Below are 24,363 nucleotides of genomic sequence, written 5' to 3' on the forward strand. Positions count from 1 at the left end.
CGCTGAACAACATTTCTACGTGTGACCAAAAGGACACTACGATAAATCACCTTGTCCGGTTAAATTTGCAATTCGGTAAAACATTATATTCAATCCAGTAGGCGTTCAGAATTTATAATCATATCATTCAATATAGATACTTGAACAGAAATATTCTTGAGTGCTACAATTATAGTCGTATCCCTCGCATTAATGCTATGCCGCCGATGAATTACCTTTCAAATAAAAGTAAATAACAACAAAAATAGCATATACAACCTACCACGTCAGACCTACTGCACGTCAAGAGATTTATAAATGTGAGGAAACTATCGACAATTTTATTAAAGCGTTGTCAAAACTTAAATCTGAAATAAACAAAAAATATCGCAACCACTGCACAATACACATTGTACAGTCAAACCCTGATTTATTGAGAATTATCCCCAGAAAAAGGTGGTTATGATTAACGCTTTCGGGGGATCTGAGGAACTATCGTGGCACCGTCATACAAACCCCAGTAAATCAAGGTTTAACTGTAGTTTGTTTGTTTTCGATATAATCGGCATTGCTTACCAAAATGGTTCATATTGCGGTAAGTGAATAGACTATAAAGCTAATAAAATTAATCTCATAGTTTGGCTATAATATAGAAATAATAAAATTGATATTGAAATGAATAATTAGAATTAGAATATCACTCATAATCCTTTGTCACACCTCTTCAACCTCTACTCGACTGGAATACTACAATTTCCTCCGTGAAATATTACACTACTGATCATTTCCTCACAACTTCGTACCCTCACCTTCCCCACAATTGGGCGCCACGTTTTCCAACTCTGCTCGCGCGTTTGCAACAATCCAAGGGTGCTTTGATATTTCCTTGAGCGTTAAGCGCTTCTCAGGGCGCTTGCGCAGGATCCCACTGATAAAGTGCCGTGCAAGTTTGCTGACGTGCGCAGGAAACTCGACGGGAGTGTTCAGGATACGATTGTAAGTCTCCTCGTGTCCGTCAGCTTCGAAAGGAGGTTTACCGACCAGGAACTCGTAACATAGAATCCCCAAGCACCAGATGTCAACCTGTAAAGAGCTTGGTTTAGGGAACTTGGGGGAACTTGGGGGTCGCCTGAAACATCATGCATTAGGGGGGATCTAGTGGGTCGCCCTGCCCTGGAACATCATGCATTAGGGGGGATCTAGTGGGTCGCCCTGCCCTGAAACATCATGTATTATAGTGGGTCTAGTGGGTCGCCCTGCCCTGAAACATCATGCATTAGGGGGGGTCTAGTGGGTCGCCCTGCCCTGAAACATCATGTATTAGAGGGGGTCTAGTGGGTCGCCCTGCCCTGAAACATCATGTATTAGAGGGGGTCTAGTGGGTCGCCCTGCCCTGAAACATCATGCATTAGGGGGGATCTAGTGGGTCGCCCTGCCCTGAAACATCATGCATTAGGGGGGATCTAGTGGGTCGCCCTGCCCTGAAACATCATGCATTAGGGGGATCTAGTAGGTCGCCCTGCCCTGAAACATCATGCATTAGGGGGATCTAGTGGGTCGCCCTGCCCTGAAACATCATGCATTAGGGGGATCTAGTAGGTCGCCCTGCCCTGAAACATCATGCATTAGGGGGATCTAGTGGGTCGCCCTGCCCTGAAACATCATGCATTAGAGGGGATCTAGTGGGTCGCCCTGCCCTGAAACATCATGTATTAGGGGGGATCTAGTGGGTCGCCCTGCCCTGAAACATCATGCATTAGAGTGGGTCTAGTGGGTCGCCCTGCCCTGAAACATCATGCCTTAGGGGGGATCTAGTGGGTCGCCCTGCCCTGAAACATCATGCCTTAGGGGGGGGGGGTCTAGTGGGTCGCCCTGCCCTGAAACATCATGCATTAGAGGGGGTCTAGTGGGTCGCCCCTGCCCTGAAACATCATGCATTAGAGGGGGTCTAGTGGGTCGCCCTGCCCTGAAACATCATGTTTTAAAGGGGATCTAGTGGTCGCCTGCCCTGAAACCCCATGCATTAGGGGGTCTAGGGGGTCCCCTGCCCTAAAACTCATGCTTTAAGGGGATCTATTTGGTCGCCCTGCCCTAAACACCATGCAAGGGGGGACTAGTGGGTCCCCCCCCGAAATCAGCATTAAAGGGGGTCTATTGGGCGCCCTGCCCTGAAACACCAGCATTAGAGGGGGTCTGGGGGTTCCCCCTGCCCTAAACACCTGATTAGGGGGGGCCCCCCCTTGGGCGCCCGCCCTAAACACCCACATAAGGGGCTAGGGGCCCCCTGCCCTAAACATAAAACATTAGGGGGATCTAAAGTGGGCCCCGCCCTGAAACATCATTTTTAGGGGGGGGTCTATGGGCGCCCTGCCCTAAAAACATATCTTAGGGGCTAGTGGTCGCCCTGCCCTGAAACATCATGATTGGGGGGGATAAAAGGGGGTCCCCTCCCCAAAACACCATCTTAGGGGGGGTCTAGTGGGTCGCCCTGCCCTGAAACATCATGCATTAGGGGGATCTAGTGGGGTCGCCCTGCCCTGAAACATCATGCATTAGGGGGGATCTAGTGGGTCGCCCTGCCCTGAAACATCATGCATTAGGGGGAGTCTAGTGGGTCGCCCTGCCCTGAAACATCATGCATTAGGGGGATCTAGTGGGTCGCCCTGCCCTGAAACATCATGCATTAGGGGGATCTAGTGGTCGCCCTGCCCTGAAACATCATGTATTAGAGTGATCTAGTGGGTCGCCTGCCCTGAAACATCATGTATTAGAGGGGATCTATGGGTCGCCCTGCCCTGAAACACATGTATTAGAGGGGGTATTAGTGGGGGCGCCCTGCCTGAACATCATGCATTAGAGGGGGTCTAGTGGGTCGCCCTGCCCTGAAACCATCATGCATAGAGGGGGGTTCTAGTGGGTCGCCCTGCACTGAAACACCATGCATTAGAGGGGGTCCTAGTGGGTCGCCCTGCCCTGAACATCATGCATTAGAGGGGGTCTAGTGGGTCAGCCCTGGCCACTGAAACATCACGCATTAGAGGGGATCTAGTGGGTCACCCTGCCTGAAACATCATGTATTAGAGGGGATCTAGTGGTCGCCCTGCCCTGAAACATCATGTATTAGAGGGGATCTAGTGGGTAGCCCTGCCCTGAAACACCATGCATTAGAGGAGGGGGTCTGTGGGTCACCCTGCCCTGAAACATCATGCATTAGAGGGGATCTAGTGGGTCACCCTGCCCTGAAACACCATGCATTAGAGGGGATCTAGTGGGTCGCCCTGCCCTGAACATCATGCATTAGAGGGGTCTAGTGGGTCGCCCTGCCCTGAAAACACCATGCATTAGAGGGGGTCTAGTGGGTCGCCCTGCCCTGAAACAACCATGCATTAGAGGGGGTCTAGTGGGTCGCCCTGCCTGAAACACATGCATAGAGGGGGGTCTAGTGGGTCTCCTTGCCCCCTGCAACCATCATACATTAGGGGGGATCTATCATCTAGTGGGAGCGCCCTTGCCCCCCTGAACCATCATGTATTAGAGGGGGTCTAGTGGGGCGCCCTGCCCTGAAACATTCCATAGCATTAGGGGGATCTAGTGGGTCGCCCTGCCCTGAAACATCATGTATTAGGGGGATCTAGTGGGTCGCCCTGCCCTAAACCCACCATGCATTAAGGGGGTCTAGTGGGTCGCCCTGCCCTGAAACATCATGCCTTAGAGGGGATCTAGTGGGTCGCCCTGCCCTGAAACATCATGCATTAGGGGGGGATCTAGTGGGTCGCCCTGCCCTGAAACATCATGCATTAGGGAGGTCCTAGTGGGTCGCCCTGCCCTGAAACATCATGCATTAGGGGGGATCTAGTGGGTCACCCTGCCCTGAAACATCATGCCTTAGGGGGGGGGATCTAGTGGGTCGCCCTGCCCTGAAACATCATGCATTAGAGGGGGTATAGTGGGTCGCCCTGCCCTGAAACATCATGCATTAGGGAGATCTAGGGGTCGCCCTGCCCTGAAACATCATGCATTAGAGGGGGTATAGTGGGGCGCCCTGCCCTGAAACATCATGTATTAGAGGGGGTCTAGTGGGGCGCCCTGCCCTGAAACATCATGCATTAGGGGGGATCTAGTGGGTCGCCCTGCCCTGAAACACCATGCATTAGAGGGGGTCTAGTGGGTCGCCCTGCCCTGAAACATCATGCATTAGGGGGGATCTAGTGGGTCGCCCTGCCCTGAAACATCATGCATTAGGGAGGTCTAGTGGGTCGCCCTGCCCTGAAACATCATGCATTAGGGGGGATCTAGTGGGTCACCCTGCCCTGAAACATCATGCATTAGGGGGGGATCTAGTGGGTCGCCCTGCCCTGAAACATCATGCATTAGAGGGGGTATAGTGGGTCGCCCTGCCTGAAACATCATGTATTAGGGGGGATCTAGTGGGTCGCCCTGCCCTGAAACATCATGCATTAGGGGGGGTCTAGGGGTCGCCCTGCCCTGAAACATCATGCATTAGAGGGGGTCTAGTGGGTCGCCCTGCCCTGAAACACCATGCATTTAGAGGGGGTCTAGTGGGTCGCCCTGCCCCTGAAACATCATGCATTAGAGGGGGTCTAGTGGGTCGCCCTGCCCTGAAACATCATGCATTAGAGGGGGTATAGTGGGTCGCCCTGCCCTGAAACATCATGCATTAGGGGGGTCTAGTGGGTCGCCCTGCCCTGAAACACCATGCATTAGAGGGGGTCTAGTGGGTCGCCCTGCCCTGAAACATCATGCATTAGGGGGATCTAGTGGGTCGCCCTGCCCTGAAACATCATGCATTAGAGGGGGTCTAGTGGGTCGCCCTGCCCTGAAACATCATGCATTAGAGGGGGATCTAGTGGGTCGCCCTGCCCTGAAACATCATGCATTAGAGGGGGGATCTAGTGGGTCGCCCTGCCCTGAAACATCATGCATTAGGGGGATCTAGTGGGTCGCCCTGCCCTGAAACATCATGCATTAGAGGGGGTCTAGTGGGTCGCCCTGCCCTGAAACATCATGCATTAGAGGGGGTCTAGTGGGTCGCCCTGCCCTGAAACATCATGTATTAGGGGGGGGATCTAGTGGGTCGCCTGCCCTGAAACACCATGCATTAGAGGGGGTATAGTGGGTCGCCCTGCCCTGAAACATCATGCATTAGAGGGGGGTATAGTGGGTCGCCCTGCCCTGAAACATCATGCATTAGGGGGGATCTAGTAGGTCGCCCTGCCCTGAAACATCATGCATTAGGGGGGGGGGGGGATCTAGTGGGTCGCCCTGCCCTGAAACATCATGCATTAGAGGGGGGATCTAGTGGGTCGCCCTGCCCTGAAACTCCAGCATTAGAGGGGGTCTAGTGGGTCGCCCTGCCCTGAAACATCATGCATTAGAGGGGGTATAGTGGGTCGCCCTGCCCTGAAACACCATGCATTAGGGGAGATCTAGTGGGTCGCCCTGCCCTGAAACATCATGCATTAGGGGGATCTAGTGGGTCGCCTGCCCTGAAACATCATGCCTTAGGGGGGGGGATCTAGTGGGTCGCCCTGCCCTGAAACACCATGCATTAGAGGGGGTCTAGTGGGTCGCCCTGCCCTGAAACATCATGCATTAGAGGGGGTATAGTGGGTCGCCCTGCCCTGAAACATCATGCATTAGGGGGGATCTAGTGGGTCGCCCTGCCCTGAAACATCATGCATTAGGGGGGATCTAGTGGGTCGCCCTGCCCTGAAACATCATGCATTAGGGGGGATCTAGTGGGTCGCCCTGCCCTGAAACATCATGCATTAGGGGGGGATCTAGTGGGTCGCCCTGCCCTGAAACATCATGCATTAGAGGGGGTCTAGTGGGTCGCCCTGCCCTGAAACATCATGCATTAGAGGGGATCTAGTGGGTCACCCTGCCCTGAAACACCATGCATTAGAGGGGATCTAGTGGGTCGCCCTGCCCTGAAACATCATGCATTAGGGGGGATCTAGTGGGTCGCCCTGCCCTGAAACATCATGCATTAGGGGGGATCTAGTGGGTCGCCCTGCCCTGAAACATCATGCATTAGGGGGGATCTAGTGGGTCGCCCTGCCCTGAAACATCATGCATTAGGGGGGATCTAGTGGGTCGCCCTGCCCTGAAACATCATGCATTAGGGGGGGATCTAGTGGGTCGCCCTGCCCTGAAACATCATGCATTAGAGGGGGATCTAGTGGGTCGCCCTGCCCTGAAACATCATGCATTAGGGGGGATCTAGTGGGTCGCCCTGCCCTGAAACATCATGCATTAGGGGGGTCTAGTGGGTCGCCCTGCCCTGAAACATCATGCATTAGGGGGGATCTAGTGGGTCGCCTGCCTGAAACATCATGCATTAGGGGGATCTAGTGGGTCGCCCTGCCCTGAAACATCATGCATTAGGGGGATCTTAGTGGGGGTCGCCCTGCCCTGAAACATCAATGCATTAGGGGGGATCTAGTAGGTCGCCCTGCCCGGAAACATCATGAATTAGAGGGGTTGACTAGTGGGTCGCCCGGCCCTGAAACACATGCCTTAGGGGATCTATGTGGGTCGCCCGCCCTGAAACATCATGCATTAGGGGGGGGTCCTAGTGTCCGCCCTGCCCTGAAAACATCAATGCATTAGGGGGGGGATCTAAGTGGTCGCCGGCCCTGAAACATCATGCCTTAGGGGGATCTAGATGGGTCGCCCGCCCTGAAACAACATGCGATTAGGGGGGCGGGGCGGCTTGGGGGGGGGGGGTGGATTGTTGGGGGGGGGGGGAGGGGGGGGTGGGCGGGGGGGTTAGTGGGTGCCCTGCCTGAAACATCATGATAGGGGGGATAGTGGTCCGCGAATGATTAGGGGATTAGTGGGTCGCCCTGCCCGGAAACATCATGCATAAGGGGGTTAGTGGGTCGCCGCCTGCCCTGAAACACCATGCATTAGGGGGGTCTGTGGGTCGGGCCTGCCCTGAACATATGTTAGGGGGATCTAGGTGGGGTCACATGTTAAGAGTGGCGTGCCTGCCCTGAACATCATGATGAGGGGATCTAGTGGGTCGCCCTGCCCTGAAACATCATTCATTAGAGGGGTCTAGTGGGGCGCCTGCCCTGAAACACATGCATTAGGGGGATCTAGTGGGTCGCCCTGCCCTGAACACATGCATTAGAGGGGTTCTAGTGGGTCGCCCTGCCTGAAACACCATGCATTAGAGGGGTTAGTGGGTGCCGCCGTGCCCTGAAACATCATGCATTAGGGGGGTCTAGTGGGTCGCCCTGCCCTGAAACATCATGCATTAGGGGGGTCTAGTGGGTCGCCCTGCCCTGAAACATCATGCATTAGGTGGGGGGGTCTAGTGGGTCGCCCTGCCCTGAAACATCATGCATTAGGGGGGTCTAGTGGGTCGCCCTGCCCTGAAACAGCATGCCTTAGGGGGGGGGGGGTCTAGTGGGTCGCCCTGCCCTGAAACTCATGTATTAGGGGGGTCTAGTGGGTCGCCCTGCCCTGAAACATCATGCCTTAGAGGGGGTCTAGTGGGTCACCCTGCCCTGAAACATCATGCATTAGGGGGGGTCTAGTGGGTCGCCCTGCCCTGAAACATCATGCCTTAGAGGGGGTCTAGTGGGTCACCCTGCCCTGAAACATCATGCATTAGGGGGGGTCTAGTGGGTCACCCTGCCCTGAAACATCATGCATTAGGGGGGGTCTAGTGGGTCGCCCTGCCCTGAAACATCATGCCTTAGAGTTCTTATCTGAACCCTATCCACGATGCCAACTCCAACTGCAACTCTTCTGGGGCAAGATGCTCTTGAGCCCCTGACCTAGCCAGTAGCCTGTCACTTAAAAATAAAAGATAATTATAATCTCACTGTTGCTATCTAATTAATTAATTAATTAATCTAATTTCCCACCTTATCGTCATGCTCTTTCCCTACAACCATCTCAGGAGGAAGATAATCCAGCGTACCACACATGGTCTTGCGTCTGTTACTGGGCGCGTGCACACTCCACCCAAAGTCTGCTATCTTCAGTACGTCCCAGTCTGTGTGTCCTGGCTTACCTCCGATTAGTAGGTTCTCTGGTTTTATATCTCTGTGAATCACCTGTGGTAGTATGGAAATTTATAATATTTTAATATTGTGTGCTGTAATGTTATATGGTTGTTTGGGGGTGGATAGCTCAGGGAATTGAAAGGAATACTGGATGTTATTTCTTGATCAAGATCAAATTACTGCTTTTGGAGATTAAACTTTATTTTATCAATTATCTCAAAATACTCAGAAAAGGTATTTACGTTGTTTTGATGACAGTGTTGAAGAGCACATGAAAGCTGGAGAATATAATTCGCAGCAACTTTCTCGTCGAATCTACCAAGTTTAGTGAGTACTCCGTACAGTTCACCTTTAGGTGCGAACTCCAGAATCAGGTATATCCGCGTTTCATCGTGGAACCTACATAGTGAATATAATGAAATAAGTGTTTTAGTTGTGAATTTAAAATGTAAAATTAAATTGGCGTTCAGAAGAAGTCATGAGTTGAAAGAGTTTTATTGAAAGTTGAGTAATTTTACATTTATCCTCAGCAATATTGACTGAAAATAACTGAAAATTATGTAGTAAGTGACAAGAACTTACCAGCCGTATAATCTGAGAATGTTATCGTGATCAAGATGAGACTGAATCTCAATCTCCCTCCTCAGCTGATGTTCCACTCGGTTCTTCCTCAGCTCCGACTTGAACAGCACTTTCAGCGCCACAATGAACTTGGTGCGCTTTTCCCGCGCCAGATACACTCTGCCAAACTTTCCTTTTCCTAGTGGTTTACCAACCTCAAAGTCATTCAAACTCCAGTCCGACTTTGGGAGGTCGCTCAGTGACATGGCTGTTTTACTAAGATGATAGAGTCGTGTTAGGATATTAGGAAACCGTTAGTAAGCAATTAGTAAGCAATTAGTAAGTAATTAGTAAGTAATGAGCTAAGATTATAAGAATATTGTAACTTCCAGGCTAGACGTTTGCAGTTCATCAAACTTTTGTTATTGAGCATGAAATTATTTCAAAGAAAATAAACAAAAATTAAACTTTAGTAACGGAAGTAAATCAAAATAAATTACTAAACTAATATAAAAACGAATAAAATTTAAGAAGTGCTTGCACCATTATTCTTAGATCTTAAGATACTTCTTCGTATAGCATCTTTCTCGCTTGGCAACATGCCCAGTGCCCACTCATATCTGGATATGATTATTTTAAAAACCAAGCCAATAATTCATAATTTATAATGACTTAAAAATTCATGACCACATCAAATTCTAACTCGTTACTGGAACTTCAGCATTTTCGTTATCATCAGTGCTTTTGGGAGCACTAAACCTCTGGATGATTTCCTCAATGTTACTTATAGTGTTCGTTATCTCCTTGATATCATCTCGCGGCAACTCCATCGGAATTTCCCTCTCCTTAGTCTGATACTCCAGCAAACCCTCGCCAAGTGTAAACAGTATGTTCAAAAATTTAGTAGGATCTGCTTCTTTTGCAGTTTCTGGGGGTTGGAAATTTCCAGATAATTGTAACTCTTCCATTAAATCAAACAGCTCTATCTCAGCTCTGATATCAGAAGGAATGTCGTCCTCCTCCGGGAAGGGGGTGGAGAATGAGTTCATGTCAACAGATGATGGAACATCGCCCGGTATTGCGGATATCTTAGGTAGTGGCATGGGTGGGGGTATGGTTATAGCCTGATGCTGATGGATATCATCTGTTGGTTTGATCTGTGGATTGAGGTGAGGTTTAGGCTGGGGTTTAGATTTAGTGGTCAGAGGTTTGGAGTGAGGATTAGGAAGGAGGGGTTTAGCTGGGGCATCCCTTGGTTTCTTGTTAGGCGGTTCTGTTGGAGTACGAGAACGGGACCTCACATTTATTATCTGGTCAGGCTCGTCACTTGATTTGGAACGCTCGTCAGCTGTTGAGGCTGTCGGCATCAACGGACGGCGATTAACTGGCGTTTTTCTGGGGAGTATTGGTTTTTAAAAGATTGAAGACAGACTGAATTACTTTCTTGTTTATTTAGGACAAAGATTCACAGCCTATAACTACATTTGTTCAAAAGAAAGGTCAGCATCATAGTGATCATACCCGAGATCGTTGGGTAGTTTTTTAGTGGACATCACTTGGTACAAATCAAATTGGTCGTCATCTAAACAATCCTGCTCCATCTTGAAGATTTTCTTTGTGACCTCATCCAATTCTGCTTGTGCCTGTTTAAGATTTAAACGTTAGATCTCATAAATAAATTAAGCCAATTGTAATTCAATAAGCTGACCAGAAATTAAACACTCAGCAGGCATTACCATTTTAATCTAAAATTTAATGATCCGAGAATAAAAAAAAGTAAAAGATATGTTAAAAATTGCAGTACACATACCTTGGCTCTAGTGGATGGTTTTGGAAAGTCGAGTCCTTTAGCGATTCTATCAGCAGTCTTTTTTTCCCAATTCCATACAACGTTTATCTTATGATGTCTACCTATAATGGAGAATTGGTATTAAGAACATTATATCATAAGGAGAAGATTATGAGAAAATATAAGATTATAAGATTGCAGATTTAACTAATTGCTGTTTGGCCAACGGAGCTAACTCCGATGCGAGCCATGTTCTTGTACCGACTGTGTTCCAGTTAAATTTAATGTTTATTTCTCTGTAACATAACGATCAAGTCACAAATTAGGTCTCTATAATGATTTAATATTGTTGAATAAAGAGATTTGAATATAATATTTGTTTTATTCTGTTCAAATATTTCAAAATATTTGTTTTATTCGGAACTCACCAATCACGTGATTTCTATCGTTATGGTGGAAGTCCACACAGCACAGGGAACAGTGGTAGAGGGGCAGGTCATTAACCATGGACTTTAGAGAGATACAGTTCATTCCAATAATCAAATCACTCTCCAGAAGACTTTGATTCTGTTAAGAGATCATGTTTTAAGTTATTTGAAGTAAATAAAGTGGTTTACTTTTTGAATAGGGGATCGTTAAAACTCAAGTATTTGTATTGAATAGATCACGTGTGAATAATCAATAAATTTCAACAATAACACTAACAGTGACTTTGTTAACATAGTCCGGATCCTTCCACCCGCAGTCAAATAGCTGGTTCATGTCTTTACAGAGTTTAATAGAGCCGTCCTTCATCTTTACTCCCGGGACGCTCCAGATACACCTGGACATTAGTCCAATTAGATTAAATGATTAATTAATTAATTAATTAATTACAGGGATTAATGATTAAATACTAAATATTTATTGAATGAGTCATTGGAAGTGTAAGTTCAGTTCGTTTATCGTTTCGTGGAGTGATGATTCAATACGATCCATTGAGTTAGATCAATTAATAATTCCCCAAAAAAACTATTTAAATATGTAAAATAATTAACGGCTGATTTGTACCTCTTCCCCAAGTATTCGGATTGTGTTACTAATTTAACGTGTCCCTTTGATTTGATGTGCTCATCCCATGACTTGAGATTCTGGACTGATATAAAGCAACACTTGCACAGTAACAGTCCTGTAAGTGGAATGTTAAGTGGAATGTTTAGTTTGTTAAAACTGATACGTCTTGATAAATTGCACAAATGAATGGTAAGTATACTCTTCTGGGGCAAGATGCTCTTGAGACCCTGACCTAGCCAGTAGCCTGTCACTTAAAAATAAAAGATAATTATAATCTCACTGTTGCTATCTAATTAATTAACTAATCTAATTTCCCACCTTATCGTCATGCTCTTTCCCTACAACCATCTCAGGAGGAAGATAATCCAGCGTACCACACATGGTCTTGCGTCTGTTACTGGGCGCATGCACACTCCACCCAAAGTCTGCTATCTTCAGTACGTCCCAGTCCGTGTGTCCTGGCTTACCTCCGATTAGTAGATTCTCTGGTTTTATATCTCTGTGAATCACCTGTGGTAGTATGGAAATTTATAATATTTTAATATTGTGTGCTGTAATGTTATATGGTTGTTTGGGGGTGGATAGCTCAGGGAATTGAAAGGAATACTGGATGTTATTTCTTGATCAAGAGCAAATTACTGCTTTTGGAAATTTAACTTTATTTTATCAATTATCTTGAGGCTATAGCTATAGCTACTATGTTATTTCTTGAATTTTGTACTCTCAAAATAACAGAAAAGGTATTTACGTTGTTTTGATGACAGTGTTGAAGAGCACAGGAAAGCTGGAGAATATAATTCGCAGCAACTTTCTCGTCAAATTTACCAAGTTTAGTGAGTACTCCGTACAGTTCACCTTTAGGTGCAAACTCCAGAATCAGGTATATCCGCGTTTCATCGTGGAACCTACATAGTGAATATGATGGAATAAGTGTTTTAGTTGTGAATTTAAAATGTAAAGATAAATTGGCGTTCAGAAGAAGTCATGAGTTGAAAGAGTTTTATTGAAAGTTGAGTAATTTTACATTTATCCTCAGCAATATTGACTGAAAATAACTGAAAATTACAGTAAGTGACTTGAAGAACTTACCAGCCGTATAATCTGAGAATGTTATCGTGATCAAGATGAGACTGAATCTCAATCTCCCTCCTCAGCTGATGTTCCACTCGGTTCTTCCTCAGCTCAGACTTGAACAGCACTTTCAGCGCCACAATGAACTTGGTGCGCTTTTCCCGCGCCAGATACACTCTGCCAAACTTTCCTTTTCCTAGTGGTTTACCAACCTCAAAGTCATTCAAACTCCAGTCCGACTTTGGGAGGTCGCTCAGTGACATGGCTGTTTTACTTAGATGATAGAGTCGTGTTAGCAGATTAGGAAACCGTTAGTAAGCAATTAGTAAGCAATTAGTAAGTAATGAGCTAAGATTATAAGAATATTGTAACTTCCAGGCTAAACGTTTGCAGTTCATCAAACTTTTGTTATTGAGCATGAAATTATTTCAAAGAAGATAAACAAAAATTAAACTTTAGTAACGGAAGTAAATCAAAATAAATTACTAAACTACTATAAAAACGAATAAAATGTAAGAAGTGCTTGCACCATTATTCTTAGATCTTAAGATACTTCTTCGTATTGCATCTTTCTCGCAGTTTAATTATACTAATCGCTGATGGCAACATGCCCAATGCCCACTCATATCTTGATATGAATATTTTAAAAACCAAGCCAATAATTCATTTATAATGACTTAAAAATTCATGACCACATCAAATTCTAACTCGTTACTGGAACTTCAGCATTTTCGTTATCATCAGTGCTTTTGTTTTTAGTTCCACCCGAACTGAGAGGTGCACTAAACCTCTGGATGATTTCCTCAATGTTACTTATAGTATTCGTTATCTCCTTGATATCATCTCGCGGCAACTCCATCGGAATTTCCCTCTCTTTAGTCTGATACTCCAGCAAACCCTCGCCAAGTGTAAACAGTATGTTCAAAAATTTAGTAGGATCTGCTGCTTTTGCAGTCTCTGGAGGTTGGAAATTTCCAGATAATTGTAACTCTTCCATTAAATCAAACAGCTCAATCTCAGCTCTGATTTCAGAAGGAATATCCTCCTCCACTTCCGGGAAGGGGGTAGAGAAGGAGTTCATGTCAACAGATGATGGAACATCGCCCGGTATTGCGGATATCTTAGGTAGTGGCATGGGTGGGGGTATGGTTATAGCCTGATGCTGATGAATATCATCTGTTGGTTTGATCTGTGGATTGAGGTGAGGTTTAGGCTGGGGTTTAGATTTAGTCAGAGGTTTGGAGTGAGGATTAGGAAGAAGGGGTTTAGCAGCCTGGGCATCCCTTGGTTTCTTATTAGGCGGTTCTGTTGGAGTACGAGAACGGGACCTCACATTTATTATCTGGTCAGGCTCGTCACTTGATTTGGAACGCTCGTCAGCTGTTGAGGCTGTCGGCATCAACGGACGGCGATTAACTGGCGTTTTTCTGGGGAGTATTAGTTTTTAAAAGATTGAACACAGAGTCCTCAATTACTTTCTTGTTTATTTAAGACAAAGATTCACAGCCTATAACTACATATTTTGTTATTTTTAGCATTTTGAAAAATTAGTCAAAAGAAAGCTCAGCATCATACCCGAGATCGTTGGGTAGTTTTTTTGTGGACATCACTTGGTACAAATCAAATTGGTCGTCATCTAAACAATCCTGCTCCATCTTGAAGATTTTCTTTGTGACCTCATCCAATTCTGCTTGTGCCTGTTTAAGATTTAAACGTTATATCTCATAAATAAATTAAGCCAATTGTAATTCAATTAGCTGACCAGAAATTAAAGACTCAGCAGGCATTACCATTTTAATCTAAAATTTAATGATCGAATAAATAAAAAAAGGTAAAAGATATGTTATAAATCGCAGTACACATACCTTGGCTCTAGTGGATGGTTTTGGAAAGTCGAGTCCTTTAGCGATTCTATCAGCAGTCTTTTTTTCCCAGTTCCACACAACGTTTATCTTATGATGTCTACCTATAAATGGAGAATTGGTATAAAGAACATTATTTAAGGAGAAGATTATGAGAAAATATAAGATTATAAGATTACAGATTTAACTAATTGCTGTTTGGCAAACGGAGCTAACTCCGATGCAAGCCATGTTCTTACCAACTGTGTTCCAGTTAAATTTAATGTTTATTTCTCTGTAACTCACCAGGGACAAAAGGATTTCGCGATTATTTTGGCCAAAAATCGTGATACCGCGAATTACATTTCGCGGTATATTAAACTATTCATAAAATTTGTCGCAAATAATGGGAAAAATCGCGATTCCGTACATGCCGCGATTTCCTGTAATTCACCTATCACGTGATTCCTATCGTTATGGTGGAAGTCCACACAGCACAGAGAACAGTGGTAGAGGGGCAGGTCATTAACCATGGACTTTAGAGAGATGCAGTTCATACCAATAATCAGGTCACTCTCCAGAAGACTTTGATTCTGTTAAGAGATCATGTTTAAAAGTTATTTGAAGTAAATAAAGTGGTTTACTTTTTGAATAGGATATCGTTAAAACTCAAGTATTTGTATTAAATAGATCATGTGACTAATCAATAAATTAAAAACACTAACAGTGACTTTGTTAACATAGTCCGGATCCTTCCACCCGCAGTCAAATAGCTGGTTCATGTCTTTACAGAGTTTAATAGAGCCGTCCTTCATCTTTACTCCCGGTACGCTCCAGACACACCTGGACATTAGTCATTAGATTAAATGATTAATTAATTAAATAATTACAGGGATTAATGATTAAATACTAAATATTTATTGAATGAGTCATTGGAAGTGTAAGTTCAGTTCGTTTATCGTTTCGTAGAGTGATGATTCAATACGATCCATTGAGTTAGATCAGTTAATAATTCCCCAAAAAAACTATTTAAATATGTAAAATAATTAACGGCTGATTTGTACCTCTTCCCCAAGTATTCGGATTGTGTCACTAATTTAACATGGCCCTTTGATTTGATGTGCTCATCCCATGACTTGAGATTCTGGACTGATATAAAGCAACACTTGCACAGTAACAGTCCTGTAAGTGGAATGTTAAGTGGAATGTAAGTGGAATGTTAAGTTTGTTAAAACTGATCATACGTCTTAATAAAGTTAACAAATGAATGGTAAGTATATTTTAAAATCAGTACTAGAACGATTAAAATATTTGGTAACAATAAGAGATGTTAGGAAATATTGCATATTATATTCTAAACACGATAGAGCATAGTGTGGAGTGAGCTATGTGCCCATCCTTGGAGAACCCGGTGGATGTCCTTGCTGTACGGCAGTGTTAAACAAGGAACTGAAACCGAGGGGTTCCGTTCAGGCCCTTCACACTTTGTTTCTGTCTAGTTCTAATGTACCGTCACAATAGTGACTTTAAAATATACTATATGGACACGTTCATTTGAGTTTGAGGATATTGGTAAACAAAAATAATAGCGTTTTCGACGATAGTGGCTTAATTTTGACATGTTCAGAAGTTCTGAACATTAGCCACGTAACCCATACTCCCATACGCACCGCTCAGAAAGAAAATCTATTGTTGTTAGGCACTATAATGGTTCAAATGTCACATTTTGTGTGACTTAGTTAACTGCAGTTGTCTAATTATCATTCCTTGGTCTGAAATACAGTAAATTAGGTCAATCTTACAATTATGATACAACATTGGTTAATGGGCACGGATCGAACGGTTACAAGGCAATATTTGGGTAACTTTGTCACACTCATGATACCATACCTCTATTCTAATGTGAGGTGTCCTAAAAACCCTTTCAACTCATTATTTGATGGTTGCTCTACCAATCATAGCCCTAAAATATATCGTTTTGAATAGTTAGCTAATACAGGCACTTGGTTATTGGGAAATGAGGTTAATTCTGTCACAATATATGAAATTTTAAATTTTGGGCGAATTATTTATATTTGATTTTGGTTTGAAAGGCGGGAAAACTTTATATGATGACAATGTAGTTGGTGCGAGTTAAGATCAGTTGATGTTTACATTGTCACAAGAAATTATACGAAATCGTAAATAGGTTAAAAACAATGATTATAGAATGAAATAGTCTCTTATAATAACTCTTATAATAACTGATGTGACAAAGTGAACATGTCTTGCCCCTATTTTAAAGATCTATATTCTTTACCTCTATTAGAATTCAACATTCTTAAGTTTAACAATTTTAGGTTAAATTTGTCAAAGTCACTAAAAATGTGACAAAATTAACTTTCCCTGCCCCAACAATATCAAGATAGTGTGTTAAAATTGGCATACTAGAATGCTTTATTGCCTATATAAATCAATCCAAACTACAAAATATATGTTAATGTGATGACGATTACCTAACTCTTATAATAACTGATGTGACAAAGTAAACATGTCTTGCCCCTATTTTGAAGATCTATAACTCTATTAGAATTCAACATTCTTTCAGAAACGATTGGAAGAATATTGTCCAGAACATCAGAGCTCAATTTTAACAATTTTAGATTGATTTGTCAATGACACTGAAAATGTGACAAAATTAACTTTCCCTGCCGCAACAATATCAAGATAGTGCACGTTAAAATTGGCATAGGGTGCTTTATTACAGGTATATTAATCGATCCAAACTACGAAAAATATCTTTTAATCTGATGACGATTACCTAACTCTTATAATAACTGATGTGACAAAGTAAACATATCTTGCCCCTATTTTGAAGAACTATACTCTATTAGAATACTATGAAACTTAATCATAAAAAATTTTTCGATAAACTAGTTATTTTGCCAGCAAGGAGCTAACAGAGTTATAATAATTTTTTTGTGACGAAATTATCCTATTTTTGACCATGTTGTGGTAGTTTAATTGTGACACTGTTAACATATTACCACCTGATAATGATTCATGTGACTGGTGCATGGTACTAGCAGTGTTGTTTGATCCATAGTACGTAATATAAGGGGTTTAAGCTGGTATATCATTATTTGTTCAATTTCACACATGTTCAGATATCATCAAGATTATGTGACAAAGTAAACTTGGTTGTGCCTTCTGTGTTTTAATTCCTTACGACTATATGATATAATAACGATTCCCAGCACTTTCAGGCCATCAAATAAACCTACACTACTCAGCATTGCTTATCAGGGTGCCCTAAACATTCATCACATATTTTCTTTAATGTGTGACAGAGTAAACCTGAGTGCACCATCTAACGAAAAAAGTCGTCAAATATGTAGGTAATGGTCATATGTACCCATCCAATCAACTGGACACTCAAAAATTTGGTCAAAAACGGCAGCAAGGGGTCCATATTTACTCCGTCACATGTTTATAGTGTGACAATGTAACCATTTCCGTGCCGGCCGTATTTAAGCGATATCTTATCACCTGATTAAGATATCGGTATGTGACAAAGTTAGCCTAGAGGATGATACGATTATCCTAACCATCAAGGGTTTATGTAATTTCATAGTGTGACAAATTCAACTACACTGTGCCATTTAATAGGGTCACTTATATTTACCAATATCCTCAAACTCAAATGAACGTGTCCATATAGCTTACACTTTTAGCATAATCTGACCTATAGATGTGCCCCCCCCCCCCACTTTTAACATAATCTGACCTATAGATGTGCCATCCATCCTCCTCTCAAACTCCTTCCTATGAAGTTCCTGCTTCTCGTGGTTATTGAAGTCCTCCACAGTCAGATAGCTGTCCTGACAGAGCACACAGTGGAAGGATTGAGCTGCCATTTTCTATACCTAGTGTTGTAGGAGGTAAAAAATTAAAGAAAAAAATTAAATAACATTTTTTTAAAAAATTAAAAAAAACAGTTGTAAGTACTCATAAAGCTAAAGGTGCTTTAATATACATTTCGTTATATTATTAACCACATGGAAACTGCTTTTAAAAAGTTGGATAATGATGATATTATGGATGCTAATTGCTAATATTAAATACAGCGTGCTAACGTTTGAATCTCAATACTTTTTATTGGTTGGAACTACAACAATAATCACATTATATTAAGCAACCACAGATTTATCAACAGTATCACTCAAAAGTCAAAATAGCTATAAAACACTTTTCGAAAATAAATTATAAAAATACCAAATAATGCACGGACCAATTTGAAGAGGTCATGAACCCTTATCAGCGATATTTGTGTCTGTCTGTAATGATTCGTCCTTTGCTATTTTCACAAACTCTGACTGATCGTCATGTAGTTCTTGAATAACTCTCTTCGTCCCAAATAAGTTCTTCGAACTGTGCACTTTATCAATATCAGAAAACGGTGAGATATACCTTTTATGTCTCATCTCTTTTTCGTGCAAGTCATACTTTCTCAAATCTGATTCGTCTATAAACAACATGGATTTAGGAAACAACACTTTAAACTCCTCCCCACTAATCCGAGTGAAATGTTCAAGATCCCCAAAATTACAGTCCTCCACAGGAATGACCCTTGTTTTGGATCCCCCATACCAGGTCAAATTCCTAACTCGCACGTGATCACCTGGTAATAACACAACTTCTAGAACATACGGCGTGCACTTCTTATGAAGTTTTCTATTAACAACACCAAGAGATAACACAATAGATACCAGCGTGATGATATCAAAAAGAAAGAGATCAGAAGTAACAAAAAGACTCCCAATACACCCCAGCCACAGGTAGTGTCCCACAAACAGGTGCTGTCTTCCTTTCAAGTCGTGTTCATCTTTACTGTACATTTTCATGAACATCTTCTCGCCTTCGTTTAGCTTGATCTTACCCACACCGACCCGATGTTTTGGAAATATTTGCTTGAAAGAAAACCAGGCATTTGATATAGCTTTAGATTTGATTCGTGGTAAGAGAGAATTTGTTGGTTCGACAGATCTTCTTTGGCTGAGAGTAACCGGGACATTGGAGCGTGGTTTGTGTGCTCCAAATGGGAGAAGTGAAAAACAAGCGAAGTGAATTTGTAGGTTAGTTACAGAAGGGGTAACTAGTCTTTTGGAGATTTGAGAGGAAATCATCATAATCTGATTGAACTGGGATAGATTATAAGTAATAAATATTTGAATGACATATAATTTTACAATAATTGTTCATTCAAATTATAAATCACATAAGATATCAGTATAATAACTGGATAGTGGTGATTTGTTGTAGAGTTGTGACAACGTAACACTTACAAGATCGTTTGCCTAAATTTATTGCACGGTTTCTTTTCTTAATTGGTTATTATAGCAACTCGATATAACTTGTTTGTTATAAATGTTTATTATTTTAGAAACAACACAATGTTTAGCATCATAATTTACCAAACACATTACACAATAGTTAAAAATTAAAACTCAAGTTAAACAACTAAATATAATTAAAAACTATAATACTGTTTTAAGTTTTTTACTTAAACTTGGCTGCTCTGATGTTTCTGTTAGTATGAGTTGCTTTGGAAATGCTATAATGCTATCCTCAATAGTTGCCAGTTCATTCTTTTGCAAAATACCATTAAAAGTTTGAGTTCTTGTTAATCCTTTGAGAAACACAATCTCACAATTCGTTGAGATAGCTGCCTTTGCAGACTTAAACTCGATACCAAACAGAGTTACCAAATTTATCACATCGTATGGTCCTGAAATTGTTGAATTTAATTCATATAAACCTCAAAATTAAGAGGTTTGGGATAGGTCCTGGGGCAATTGGTTCTGGGGCAAGATGACATGGACAACAATTGAGACAAGACTTTTGGTTAAATCTCTAATAAAGCAGAAGCAAAATTCTCAACTAATCCTAACCTCTGAGAAATAGAGGATCCTCAGCTCCTGATGAAATAATAAATCCTCTCCCTCTTGATGACCAATTTAAATCCTTGCTGTTTGAAACAGTATTTCTGCAACTTGATGAGTCTTTAATGGCAGAAACATAGCAGATTTCAAACACAACATTGTTAAGTTTACATGGATGAAGATGAGTATGCTTCAGTCGAAATGGCAGTTTCTGAGTAAAGTCCAAAGACAAAATTTGAAAACTATTAGGGAAATTCCTGAAAAGGACAATTTTTTTATACAATAATTCATAAGCAATTTGATCAAATATGGTTCAAGAAAATAATAGATATCAGGGTATCATGAATATTACGCACTTGGAAAATCATAGCCAACATTGAAGTAAATAAGATAAATCTTACGAGATACTCTGCGAGAGAAGTTCTTCTGATTTAGGACTGAGTGCTATAATGTCGAACTTCTTGAGCTATAAAATCGGTTTTATAGATTGGTAACTAACTTGTAACTTAGATCTAAGTATTTTATGAAGAGAGTTAGAAATTATATTCCAAAACCACAACACAGTTCATATTAAAATGATATGTTGAAAATCTTAATAGAGCTTGCCTAAGCAAAATTAAGTCATTCTAATCCACGAAAACACTTTCGTCTCTCTTAACCACACAAAATTTTCAACAAGAGATTTGTATAATGTTTATTGTTTATGTATCAAAACTGATAATCCAAATTCCAAGTTTGAATAAAAAGGAAACCTGTGGATTTTTAAGAGCTCTCAGATGGCTAGGATCTGAACACACCAAGGTTATCCTATGTAAAACTTGCAGGTCATCACACTTTTTAAGGTTGCACTTTGGAAGCTTCAGCTGATTTTTCACTAGAGCTGAAAAGTGACAAATGAATTCCATAAAAAATCATATCACTTACCACAATAAAAGTGAAACCCTGTTCAAACAAGGCATGATGAGCACTGATGAAATTTCTTAAGTCAATATCATTCACCCACAAGCCTTAAAGAAAATTTAACATTCCATTATTATTTACAAACAATCAACAAACATTATTGAAGTTCATTCATTTATCACAGTTTATCACAGTTCACAATGTACGTTCGATTGGAATACTAGTATTACAAACCTTGAGACATGTCAATAACATGATTAAAAGCTATTGTCCGATATCCTAACTGGAGACACAGCTTGTAGTACACATCTTCTTGTCCAGCTTTTGGACACATTATGTTGAGATCAGAGAATAATTCCATGACGATCTAAAACACTGTGCTGTTAAAAGGGGTGTAAACCAACAAATTTGATTAGTGCAGTAGTCTTTTAATTTGTAAGTTCAATATTCAAAATAGAAAGCAATACTTGATAATTAACAATCAATTATTCAATCATGTGAGCCAACTATTTGTCTCAAGACCAAGTAGATTATATCTCACAAATTTCTGAATTTGAGATTAACACTATGCAATTAAGTTTCTGTATAGTGCATAGAAAATCCAAGAACATGAGTATGCCAATAACAATGTTCAGTATTCATAAGGTTCACAATATTGTACTTCAGATGAAAAATAAGCACGTATTGTACAATGCAATCGATCACAGTGAGCCAAAATTGTATATAACTTGTATCAGCAAATTATACAAGAAGATTTCAGACTTTTTGACAGGGTCCATTCTCAAATAACCTTCAATTAAGGATTTGTGCATGTCGATCATTTGGCTGAGTCGACCAGAGAGGATTGTAGTTAAGTCCTTCGTGCACCCTACCTCCTTGGAATTTGGATTGATGGCAAAGTGTATCGAACTACTAGCTAACTAGCTGCAAACCACATATTAGAATGAAAACCACATATTAGAATAAAAAAACTAATAATTTTGGGAAAGGCAGCAGAGGAGAATTAAATAACAGTATATAGATAATATCACAATGATTCTATATTTAAAAAATCTTGTTAAAAAACCTTTAAAAACTGAAGAAACATTTATAAACAACCTTCACAGTAAAAGTATTAAAAGTAGCCAAATGACAATCAAGGACATGACAAGAGACATGACAAGGCAGCAATTACCTGGGGACCCCAGACTATTATATTTATGTTCATAATCAGGACGGGAAAAACGGAAACGGAAGTGGAAACTCTATCTACAATGGAGGACAGGACTCCTCATCAAGCGGCCCCCAGGACAAAGGGGACAGTGACGATGACGACGACAACCCTAACAAATCTGGTAGTGAATCTTTCAAAGATACCAGCTTCTCAACCGATCATGACAACAAGGATGAAGAATCTGAGGAATCAGATCCCGCAAGCAAAGAACCCGAAAGCTCCATTCCTTCTACGGAGACCCCAGAGGAAGAACTCCCGTCTCTGAATCAAGATAAGAACAACTTTCTCACGAGTACCTTGAGTTGTCCCGGAAAGCTCAACTTTGGACCCGAAGAATCAGATGAAGACCTACGCCGCAGACTAACACCAACAGATGATCATCTCAACTTCTGTGATGAGATAACATCCGTCAGACGGCTGAATACGTTACCGATCATAACAGGGCTAAACGACCCCGTCATCAGAATGAGAAATCTCTCATCATCTCCAGGATACACCTCAGTCAGTCCAGGAGGTGACTCTGCCGAGCTTTGTCGTGACATATTCCACTGCAAATCTCTCTTCCCAACAGAGCCTGCGAATATCCTATACTGGTCGACAGACAGTGAAGTATCCTTCAGGAAATATGGGATCCACCAACGGGAGTTTTGTCTGTTCAGCTCTCGTTACCACCCATGCAACTCATGGGACACATATGATGGCAAGGAGTTCAAGGAAGTACCTATCCTACTTCAGTGCATGAATCAAATCATCAGCGATCATCGCATCGACGAGAACCCCTCACTCAACAGCTGTGTGGTCGAAAAGATCAGAATGAACGAACACACACCAGAATCAACGGTCTTCCCATCCGACCTTGATTCATACGCAGAGGACAACTCCGTAATGGTAATCCTCTGCCTGGGTCAACAGAATGCGATCGATGTTATACCCAAGTCACACTCCGGATCTTTGCGTGGTAAGGTAGATGCAGGAAGGCTGTCTCCGGATCATGGGGGAGCGGTTTTCTTGTCCAAAGATGCACTCAAACGCTACCAAGTCCGGTCAGGAGTAGGACTCAGTAACTCTCTAAATAACGATGCAAGACCATCCTACAGACTTATCTTCTTTCGCTCGAAAATAGATACTGACGGAACGTTGTTATGGGACAGTACCGATATTCCCAATGAGAGTATCAGATCATCAAGATTCTGCAATACCCTAAGTTACAGAATGGGTCAAGTTCATATATACCAACAAATATTGGACAAGCTTACCCCAGCTGACTTTACTTTGATACTGGATGCCATGGATCAATCCACATCTAGTAGCGACTCCCTGAACGATATGAAAACAAGAACAGAAACTCTCTTAGCAGACCCTTACTCACCCCCCAGCTATGCCGCTGTAAGTGTAATAGTAACTAAGATGAAACTGAAAGACGCGAAAGAGGAGCTTACTGCATGTAACCAGGAAAATAATGGTGTTGTAGCCTTGTTAAGACAGAGACTATGCAGATACTTAACTAGGGACTCAGACCAGTCATGCGACAAAAGTGGAGAGTTCTTATACTCCCCTGAACCGCCACTCTCTGAAACTGCCCCGGTTCCAAACAGCGTTGTATCTCCTACTGAGTTCTGTTTTACCAGCTCACTGCCCAACGCTAAGGATTTCCTGAGATCAAAACTGGATAAACACTCCTCTACACAGCAAGCATCCAAAACTAAGAGGAAAAGACAACAAGCTGACACCAAGACTGATCTAAGCTTTCAAGGACTTGAAACTTACATTAAATCACTCGAATCAGCTACAGAAAATGAACTCACAAAGGAGCTCGGATTCCTCAAACTGAGCAGTGAAGGAAGCTCAAAAATCAGAAAAAAGAGGATCACTCAACATCTGAAGAACCCTAATCAACTCTCCGCTGCTAGCAGCAGTGCTACATCTGAGCAACTCAACGATGTGCAGAATAGACTGGAAGTGATGGAAAGATCCAATGTGTCAATCAGCTCTA

General features: G+C 42.2%; 4 protein-coding genes across 5 annotated transcripts; all 4 read right to left on the reverse strand.

Annotated features, from left to right (window-relative positions):
* Positions 1 to 103: 103 nt before the first annotated feature.
* Positions 104 to 8,862, reverse strand: LOC134819398 (aurora kinase B-B-like). The gene is made up of 4 exons (XM_063829338.1): positions 8,604 to 8,862; positions 8,264 to 8,420; positions 7,881 to 8,072; positions 104 to 1,062 (listed from the first exon to the last, which is right to left on the reverse strand). Exons 1-4 carry the CDS (start codon positions 8,846 to 8,848, stop codon positions 769 to 771), a joined length of 888 nt encoding a protein of 295 aa, XP_063685408.1. The 5' UTR covers positions 8,849 to 8,862; the 3' UTR covers positions 104 to 768.
* A 329-nt stretch (positions 8,863 to 9,191) lies between these two features.
* Positions 9,192 to 19,518, reverse strand: LOC134819384 (uncharacterized). Of its 2 annotated transcripts, none has more exons than XM_063829322.1 (7): positions 18,103 to 18,237; positions 11,422 to 11,539; positions 11,077 to 11,194; positions 10,800 to 10,938; positions 10,393 to 10,493; positions 10,104 to 10,225; positions 9,192 to 9,977 (listed from the first exon to the last, which is right to left on the reverse strand). In XM_063829322.1, exons 1-7 carry the CDS (start codon positions 18,230 to 18,232, stop codon positions 9,281 to 9,283), a joined length of 1,425 nt encoding a protein of 474 aa, XP_063685392.1. In that variant the 5' UTR covers positions 18,233 to 18,237; the 3' UTR covers positions 9,192 to 9,280. The 2 variants fall into 2 exon arrangements, with proteins under 2 accessions (XP_063685392.1, XP_063685391.1); XM_063829321.1 differs by lacking the exons at positions 9,192 to 9,977; positions 10,104 to 10,225; positions 10,393 to 10,493; ... (1 more) ...; positions 11,077 to 11,194; positions 11,422 to 11,539 and adding exons at positions 12,909 to 13,922; positions 14,071 to 14,192; positions 14,361 to 14,461; ... (1 more) ...; positions 15,062 to 15,179; positions 15,401 to 15,518 and having other exon boundaries at positions 18,103 to 19,518.
* LOC134819813 (aurora kinase B-like) lies at positions 11,731 to 12,772 on the reverse strand. Its single transcript, XM_063829962.1, has 3 exons — positions 12,514 to 12,772; positions 12,173 to 12,329; positions 11,731 to 11,934 (listed from the first exon to the last, which is right to left on the reverse strand). Exons 1-3 carry the CDS (start codon positions 12,756 to 12,758, stop codon positions 11,731 to 11,733), a joined length of 606 nt encoding a protein of 201 aa, XP_063686032.1. The 5' UTR covers positions 12,759 to 12,772.
* Positions 19,519 to 19,774: 256 nt separating the features above from the next.
* On the reverse strand, positions 19,775 to 21,530 carry LOC134819401 (uncharacterized). The gene is made up of 5 exons (XM_063829342.1): positions 21,392 to 21,530; positions 21,010 to 21,137; positions 20,659 to 20,723; positions 20,267 to 20,514; positions 19,775 to 20,103 (listed from the first exon to the last, which is right to left on the reverse strand). The coding sequence occupies exons 1-5, from the start codon at positions 21,516 to 21,518 to the stop codon at positions 19,853 to 19,855; spliced, it is 819 nt and encodes a 272-aa protein (XP_063685412.1). The 5' UTR covers positions 21,519 to 21,530; the 3' UTR covers positions 19,775 to 19,852.
* Positions 21,531 to 24,363: the final 2,833 nt, after the last annotated feature.

The sequence above is a fragment of the Bolinopsis microptera genome, chromosome 8 (assembly GCF_026151205.1).
Source record: "Bolinopsis microptera isolate Bmic1 chromosome 8, MBARI_Bmic_1.0, whole genome shotgun sequence".
In the NCBI taxonomy this organism is placed as follows: Eukaryota; Metazoa; Ctenophora; class Tentaculata; order Lobata; family Bolinopsidae; genus Bolinopsis; species Bolinopsis microptera.